This window comes from Oncorhynchus nerka, linkage group LG24 (genome assembly GCF_034236695.1).
Source record: "Oncorhynchus nerka isolate Pitt River linkage group LG24, Oner_Uvic_2.0, whole genome shotgun sequence".
Classification (NCBI taxonomy): domain Eukaryota; kingdom Metazoa; phylum Chordata; class Actinopteri; order Salmoniformes; family Salmonidae; genus Oncorhynchus; species Oncorhynchus nerka.
Genome location: NC_088419.1, coordinates 25523395 through 25532499, shown reverse-complemented (window position 1 = coordinate 25532499; position 9105 = coordinate 25523395). Strand labels below are relative to the sequence as shown.

Sequence of the window (9105 nt, the reverse complement as noted above, 5' to 3'; positions counted from 1 at the left end):
GGCAAATGGTCCGCTGTGAACCTTTCTATTTTTGGAAATCACATCCAACATTACCATCCATATACCCTCTAGATATTTGTCACTTGAGTTGTTTTTCTTTACATGTTAATTCTTCTTCCAGCTAACACTGACCATATAGCCCACATTAATACGTTGAAAAATACAAACTTTTAGAGGTGGTTTATGCAATGTTTGTCTTGGAACTTTCTCTATGTTTGAGAAAAGCTTGGTTTGGCATTATTGTTTTTTTTTATTTGACCTTTATTTAACTCGGCAAATCAGTTCAGAACAAATTCTTATTTTCAATGACCGCCTAGGAAAAGTGGGTTAACTGCCTTGTTCAAGGGCAGAACGACAGATTTTTACCTTGTCAGCTCGGGTATTTGATCTTGCAACCTTTCGGTTACTAGTCCAACACTCTAACCACTAGGCTACCTGCCGCATTACATCTACCTTCCCCTAGGCAGTCAGCAAATCACAGAGCCACTTTCCTCCTAACCTGGCTGGCTCCCATCAGAATAGCTACATGTAATTACAATAATAATACTACATTTCAAAGACCCAAATATGTAGAGTCATCCAGAGAGACTCAGTTGTCCACTATATTACGGAGTTGCAAACAACACCCAGATTAATCCATGCAGAAAATCCCTCCGAGTGCCTCTCGAGTTGTACAGTGTTAAGACACTGAATCACAGTGCTAGCTGTGCCACTAGAGATCCTGGTTCATTCAAGTCCAGGCTCGGTCGCCGCCTGCCACGACCGAGAGACCCATGGGGCAGCGCACAATTGGCCCAACGTCGTCCAGGTTAGGGGAGAGTTTGCCCGGCAGGGATGTTCTTGTCCCATCGCACACTAACGATTCCTGTGGCGGGTTGGACGCAATGCACGCTGACACGATTGCCAGGTATATGGTGTTTCCTCCGACACATTTGTGCGGCTGGCTTCCGGGTTAAGCGGGCATTGTGTCAAGAAGCAGCGTGTCTTGGCTCGGTTGTGTTTCAGAGGACGCACGGCTCCCAACCTACACCTCTCCCGAGTCCAATACGGGAGTTGCTGCGATGGAACAAGACTAACTACCAATTGGATACCACGAAAATGGGGAAAAAATATATAAATAAAGAAAATCCCTCTGTAGATGGGATGAATCAAGATGTCAGAGAGAATGAGAGACAAGCAGGACGGCTGCCCTCCTCTTCCTCCCCTTCTACAGATCCACCCAGTGGCAGGAGATAGGCTGGACACACAGCAGTCAGTCATTAGGGGTGAACACGGCCCCTCTGTGCCTGCCCCCCCGGGACGACAGCAGAGACAAACACAAAGACGGTTAGTACGCGTATTCATTTACATTACATTTAAGTCATTTAGCAGACGCTCTTATCCAGAGCGACTTACAAATTGGTATTCATCAGACGTGACATTTCAGCAAGGGCGTAGAGGGGGCGGGGCATTCAATCATAGGAGTCACACACACACACAGACCTCACACTGGGATGATCATAGATCATTAGCATGACAGAGTTATTAGACACACAAAGATAGACTGCTGTTTAGACTGCTGGTTCATGGGGACTGGGGAGAGACTGGCCAAACTGATCGGGGGAAGGACCAATGACTGTGTGAGAGTATGTGTGTGTCTGTCTGTCTACGGGGCTGGGGAGGGGAGGTAGTACCACATAGAATAGCAAAACAAACAACAAGGCTAAGATATGCATTCAAATGAGTGTGTGTGGTGTGTGTGTGAGAGAGAGGTGCAGTAGGTCCATCATTATGCTACAGCCAGAAGTGTATATGTCTGAGTTAGCGACTGGTCAGGTCTGATCTGTACTATGCATCTCATTGACCTTTTGAGGGGCTCAGAGACAAACACACTCATTAATAAGGGGATCCATGGCAACTGCTGGGAACAGGGCTGTCTGAGCACGGACACACTTCAGGGTTACTCCATTGTCACCCCCACCACCACCTCCACCTCTCCCTAGCCACCTCACTTTGGCATAGATCAGGCAATCCTTGGGGCTGAAGCTTGTTTTGTCAAGAGTTGGCCTGGCTGGAGCTGGGTAATACCACAGTGGCAGTGGCTCCATACCAGTCAGGGATAGGGGTACTGAACTGTTGTGGTGCCTGAGTGGCATGACACTCATTTACCAAGTCAAAGGAGCAGGTGTTTGAGTTTGAGTGAGAGTGTAGTGTTGTGTGGAGGTATCAGGAATTAACTGTAGCTTTGGAGGACTAACTACTTTACTGGCAGCATTCAGACACCTGAACGCCACAGTCATTTTTAACCACTGTCATTAGCCACAGGCACTTCTTTCTCCCTGATGTCACTGTGTGGCATTAAGTTACATAATATTTTAATGCACAGCCCACGCCACCAGAGGTCACGTGTACCACTGGACTGACGTGGCTTTCCTGGCTGTAAATGGCTTGATAATTACAGGCTGCGGAACCGCAGTTGACAGCCACTGGTGTACCACTAATGGAAATGGAATGAGGTGAGATGGGAGAGAGGGACGATAGTGGTGAAAAGAGAGAAGAACGGGCCATATGGAAGATAGAGGTGAGACGGTTAATGAGTGATGTAGAGGGAGGAGAGAGGGAGAAAGGAATGAGGCAGGAGAGGGGTGAGAAATGGTGAGAGGGAGATAGGAATGAGACAGGAGAGGGGTGAGAGATGGTGAGAGGGAGATAGGAATGAGACAGGAGAGGGGTGAGAGGGAGATAGGAATGAGACAGGAGAGGGGTGAGAGATGGTGAGAGGGAGATAGGAATGAGACAGGAGAGGGGTGAGAGATGGTGAGAGGGAGATAGGAATGAGACAGGAGAGGGGTGAGAGATGGTGAGAGGGAGAAAGGAATGAGACAGGAGAGGGGTGAGATGAGAGAGAGAAGGGTCAGATGAGAGATAGGGGGACTTACGTTGTCCCCACTGTCCGCTGTTAGGGTTCAGGTAGTTGGGGTACAGTCCCTGGGGCTTATCAAGGCGATTCAGAACCTTCCGGATGTTCATGACCTAGGAGGCGGAACCAGAGAAATTAGTTTCTACTTTCTTCCTGCAACCTCATTGCCTCCTCATCTTCCAGCAGCACGGCACAGTAATGCACTTTAAATGGCCTTGCTGCAGGGACGGCAGTTAAGGGAGGTATAAGAGAGAGACGCCTCTGAATCATAGCGGAAAGAAGGCATTTATCTGCAGAACAGGCGTTAACAAGAATAGTAATGAAGGTTGCGGCTATGAATAACATTGTCAGGCTGGCTGAGTGCTCAGTTTAGACTGGTGTTAATGCACTGGAATGGAAACAACGGTGCTGTGGCTCCCTAGCTCTCACCTTCTCTGCAAAGGCTGGGTTCCCTGACAGCTTGGAGAGGTGCATGAACTCCAGGTGCAGGGTGCCGTACTCCGCCAGGATGCTGCTGCCTCCAGATGCCCAAGGCCAGTTCCTCCCGATGCCACTGTAGACACAGAAGACAACACAGTTAACTCAGGTATTCCAAACAACCCCGTTGCAGCATAGGGGAGGCAGGTAGCCTAGCGGTTTAGAGCAAAAAGGTTGCTGGGTCGAATCCCAGAGCCGACATCGACAGGCGAAAAATTATGTGCCCTTGAGCAAGGCACGTAACTCTAATTTCTTCTGTAAGTCGCTCTGGATAAGAGCATCTGATAAATTACTTAAATGTAAAATATAGAACACAAAACAGAGCTCTACGAAATCTCAGGTACTCCAAACATCACTGCAGAGGAACAGGACATTGCAAATTTACTCAGTCAACCCCCCCACACACAAACATTCCCTAGAGAGCTCCCTCCTCCACAAGTCAACCACTGATTCATGGGGTCAAACCTTCCTCTCCTCTTATGAATGTCACATCTGTTTAACATCATACCAAATTGACAGTGTGTGTGTGTGTCTTTACAAGGTCCTGTACTATCTGTCCACAGTGTGTGTGTGTGTGTCTTTACAAGGTCCTGTACTATCTGTCCACAGTGTGTGTGTGTGTGTGTCTTTACAACATCCTGTACTATCTGTCCACAGTGTGTGTGTGTGTGTCTTTACAACGTCCTGTACTATCTGTCCACAGTGTGTGTGTGTGTGTCTTTACAACATCCTGTACTATCTGGCCACAGTGTGTGTGTGTGTGTGTGTCTTTACAACGTCCTGTACTATCTGTCCACAGTGTGTGTGTGTGTCTTTACAACGTCCTGTACTATCTGTCCACAGTGTGTGTGTGTGTCTTTACAATGTCCTGTACTATCAGTCCACAGTGTGTGTGTGTCTTTACAACGTCCTGTACTATCTGTCCACAGTGTGTGTGTGTGTGTCTTTACAACATCCTGTACTATCTGTCCACAGTGTGTGTGCGTGTGTCTTTACAACGTCCTGTACTATCTGTCCACAGTGTGTGTCTTTACAACATCCTGTACTATCTGTCCACAGTGTGTGTGTGTGTCTTTACAACGTCCTGTACTATCTGTCCACAGTGTGTGTGTGTGTCTTTACAACGTCCTGTACTATCTGTCCACAGTGTGTGTGTGTGTGTCTTTACAACGTCCTGTACTATCTGTCCACAGTGTGTGTGTGTGTGTGTGTCTTTACAACGTCCTGTACTATCTGTCCACAGTGTGTGTGTGTGTGTCTTTACAACATCCTGTACTATCTGTCCACAGTGTGTGTGTGTGTGTATTTACAACATCCTGTACTATCTGTCCACAGTGTGTGTGTGTGTGTCTTTACAACGTCCTGTACTATCTGTCCACAGTGTGTGTGTGTGTCTTTACAACGTCCTGTACTATCTGTCCACAGTGTGTGTGTGTGTGTCTTTACAACGTCCTGTACTATCTGTCCACAGTGTGTGTGTGTGTGTCTTTACAATGTCCTGTACTATCTGTCCACAGTGTGTGTGTGTCTTTACAACGTCCTGTACTATCTGTCCACAGTGTGTGTGTGTGTGTCTTTACAACGTCCTGTACTATCTGTCCACAGTGTGTGTGTGTGTCTTTACAACATCCTGTACTATCTGTCCACAGTGTGTGTGTGTGTGTCTTTACAACATCCTGTACTATCTGTCCACAGTGTGTGTGTGTGTCTTTACAATGTCCTGTACTATCTGTCCACAGTGTGTGTGTGTCTTTACAACGTCCTGTACTATCTGTCCACAGTGTGTGTGTGTGTGTCTTTACAACGTCCTGTACTATCTGTCCACAGTGTGTGTCTTTACAACATCTTGTACTATCTGTCCACAGTGTGTGTGTGTGTGTCTTTACAACGTCCTGTACTATCTGTCCACAGTGTGTGTGTGTGTCTTTACAACGTCCTGTACTATCTGTCCACAGTGTGTGTGTGTGTCTTTACAACATCCTGTACTATCTGTCCACAGTGTGTGTGTGTGTGTGTCTTTACAACGTCCTGTACTATCTGTCCACAGTGTGTGTGTGTGTGTGTGTGTCTTTACAACGTCCTGTACTATCTGTCCACAGTGTGTGTGTGTGTCTTTACAACGTCCTGTACTATCTGTCCACAGTGTGTGTGTGTGTGTGTCTTTACAACGTCCTGTACTATCTGTCCACAGTGTGTGTGTGTCTTTACAACGTCCTGTACTATCTGTCCACAGTGTGTGTGTGTGTGTCTTTACAACATCCTGTACTATCTGTCCACAGTGTGTGTGTGTGTGTCTTTACAACGTCCTGTACTATCTGTCCACAGTGTGTGTGTGTGTGTCTTTACAACGTCCTGTACTATCTGTCCAGTGTGTGTGTGTGTCTTTACAACGTCCTGTACTATCTGTCCACAGTGTGTGTGTATGTGTGTCTTTACAACATCCTGTACTATCTGTCCACAGTGTGTGTGTGTGTGTCTTTACAACGTCCTGTACTATCTGTCCACAGTGTGTGTGTGTGTGTCTTTACAACGTCCTGTACTATCTGTCCACAGTGTGTGTGTGTGTGTCTTTACAACGTCCTGTACTATATGTCCACAGTGTGTGTGTGTGTGTCTTTACAACGTCCTGTACTATATGTCCAGTGTGTGTGTGTGTGTCTTTACAACGTCCTGTACTATCTGTCCACAGTGTGTGTGTGTGTGTCTTTACAACATCCTGTACTATTTGTCCACAGTGTGTGTGTGTGTTTGTCTTTACAACGTCCTGTACTATCTGTCCACAGTGTGTGTGTCTTTACAACGTCCTGTACTATCTGTCCACAGTGTGTGTGTGTGTCTTTACAACGTCCTGTACTATTTGTCCACAGTGTGTGTGTGTGTGTGTTTTTACAACATCCTGTACTATCTGTCCACAGTGTGTGTGTGTGTGTGTGTGTGTGTGTCTTTACCACATCCTGTACTATCTGTCCACAGTGTGTGTGTGTGTCTGTCTTTACAGCATCCTGTACTATCTGTCCACAGTGTGTGTGTGTGTGTCTTTACAACATCCTGTACTATCTGTCCACAGTGTGTGTGTGTGTGTCTTTACAACGTCCTGTACTATCTGTCCACAGTGTGTGTGTGTGTGTCTTTACAACGTCCTGTACTATCTGTCCACAGTGTGTGTGTCTTTACAACGTCCTGTACTATCTGTCCACAGTGTGTGTGTGTGTCTTTACAACGTCCTGTACTATCTGTCCACAGTGTGTGTGTGTGTCTTTACAACGTCCTGTACTATCTGTCCACAGTGTGTGTGTGTGTCTTTACAACGTCCTGTACTATTTGTCCACAGTGTGTGTGTGTGTCTTTACAACGTCCTGTACTATATGTCCACAGTGTGTGTGTGTGTTTTTACAACATCCTGTACTATCTGTCCACAGTGTGTGTGTGTGTGTGTCTTTACAGCGTCCTGTACTATCTGTCCACAGTGTGTGTGTGTGTGTCTTTACAACATCCTGTACTATCTGTCCACAGTGTGTGTGTGTGTGTCTTTACAACGTCCTGTACTATCTGTCCACAGTGTGTGTGTGTGTGTCTTTACAACATCCTGTACTATCTGTCCACAGTGTGTGTGGGTGTGTGTGTGTGTGTGTGTGTGTCTTTACAACATCCTGTACTATCTGTCCACAGTGTGTGTGTGTGTGTCTGTACAACATCCTGTACTATCTGTCCACAGTGTGTGTGTGTGTGTCTTTACAACGTCCTGTACTATCTGTCCACAGTGTGTGTGTGTGTGTGTGTCTTTACAACGTCCTGTACCATCTGTCCACAGTGTGTGTCTGTGTGTCTTTACAACGTCCTGTACTATCTGTCCACAGTGTGTGTGTGTGTCTTTACAACGTCCTGTACTATCTGTCCACAGTGTGTGTCTTTACAACATCCTGTACTATCTGTCCACAGTGTGTGTCTTTACAACATCCTGTACTATCTGTCCACAGTGTGTGTGTCTGTGTGTCTTTACAACATCCTGTACTATCTGTCCACAGTGTGTGTGTCTGTGTGTCTTTACAACATCCTGTACTATCTGTCCACAGTGTGTGTGTGTGTGTGTCTTTACAACATCCTGTACTATCTGTCCACAGTGTGTGTGTGTGTGTCTTTACAACGTCCTGTACTATCTGTCCACAGTGTGTGTGTGTGTGTCTTTACAACGTCCTGTACTATCTGTCCAGTGTGTGTGTGTGTGTCTTTACAACATCCTGTACTATCTGTCCACAGTGTGTGTGTGTGTGTCTTTACAACGTCCTGTACTATCTGTCCACAGTGTGTGTGTGTGTCTTTACAACGTCCTGTACTATCTGTCCACAGTGTGTGTGTCTTTACAACGTCCTGTACTATCTGTCCACAGTGTGTGTGTGTGTCTTTACAACGTCCTGTACTATCTGTCCACAGTGTGTGTGTGTGTCTTTACAACGTCCTGTACTATCTGTCCACAGTGTGTGTGTGTGTCTTTACAACGTCCTGTACTATTTGTCCACAGTGTGTGTGTGTGTCTTTACAACGTCCTGTACTATCTGTCCACAGTGTGTGTGTGTGTCTTTACAACGTCCTGTACTATCTGTCCACAGTGTGTGTGTCTTTACAACGTCCTGTACTATCTGTCCACAGTGTGTGTGTGTGTCTTTACAACGTCCTGTACTATCTGTCCACAGTGTGTGTGTGTGTCTTTACAACGTCCTGTACTATCTGTCCACAGTGTGTGTGTGTGTCTTTACAACGTCCTGTACTATTTGTCCACAGTGTGTGTGTGTGTCTTTACAACGTCCTGTACTATCTGTCCACAGTGTGTGTGTGCATGTGTCTTTACAACGTCCTGTACTATCTGTCCACAGTGTGTGTGTGTGTGTCTTTACAACGTCCTGTACTATCTGTCCACAGTGTGTGTGTGTGTGTCTTTACAACATCCTGTACTATCTGTCCACAGTGTGTGTGTGTGTGTGTCTTTACAACATCCTGTACTATCTGTCCACAGTGTGTGTGTGTGTGTCTTTACAACGTCCTGTACTATCTGTCCACAGTGTGTGTGTGTGTCTTTACAACGTCCTGTACTATGTGTCCAGTGTGTGTGTGTGTGTCTTTACAACGTCCTGTACTATCTGTCCACAGTGTGTGTGTGTGTGTCTTTACAACATCCTGTATTATCTGTCCACAGTGTGTGTGTGTGTGTGTCTTTACAACGTCCTGTACTATCTGTCCACAGTGTGTGTGTGTGTGTCTTTACAACGTCCTGTACTATCTGTCCACAGTGCGTGTGTGTGTGTGTGTGTCTTTACAACGTCCTGTACTATCTGTCCACAGTGTGTGTGTGTGTCTTTACAACGTCCTGTACTATCTGTCCACAGTGTGTGTGTGTGTGTCTTTACAACGTCCTGTACTATCTGTCCACAGTGTGTGTGTGTCTTTGTCCACTATCTGTCCACAGTGTGTGTGTGTGTGTCTTTACAACATCCTGTACTATCTGTCCACAGTGTGTGTGTGTGTGTCTTTACAACGTCCTGTACTATCTGTCCACAGTGTGTGTGTGTGTGTCTTTACAACGTCCTGTACTATCTGTCCAGTGTGTGTGTGTGTGTCTTTACAACGTCCTGTACTATCTGTCCACAGTGTGTGTGTATGTGTGTCTTTACAACATCCTGTACTATCTGTCCACAGTGTGTGTGTGTGTGTGTCTTTACAACGTCCTGTACTAT

At 46.2% G+C, this 9105-nt stretch overlaps 1 protein-coding gene across 1 annotated transcript in view; it reads right to left on the bottom strand.

Annotated features, from left to right (window-relative positions):
• Nucleotides 1-9105, bottom strand: part of man1a1 (mannosidase, alpha, class 1A, member 1) — a 202888-nt gene that overhangs the window by 22361 nt on the left and 171422 nt on the right. The window contains exons 6-7 of the mRNA XM_029631305.2: nucleotides 3329-3452; nucleotides 2919-3012 (exon numbers count right to left, since the gene is read on the bottom strand). Of these exons, the coding sequence (XP_029487165.1) occupies nucleotides 2919-3012; nucleotides 3329-3452 (218 nt within the window). The remainder of the gene's footprint in view (nucleotides 1-2918; nucleotides 3013-3328; nucleotides 3453-9105) is intronic.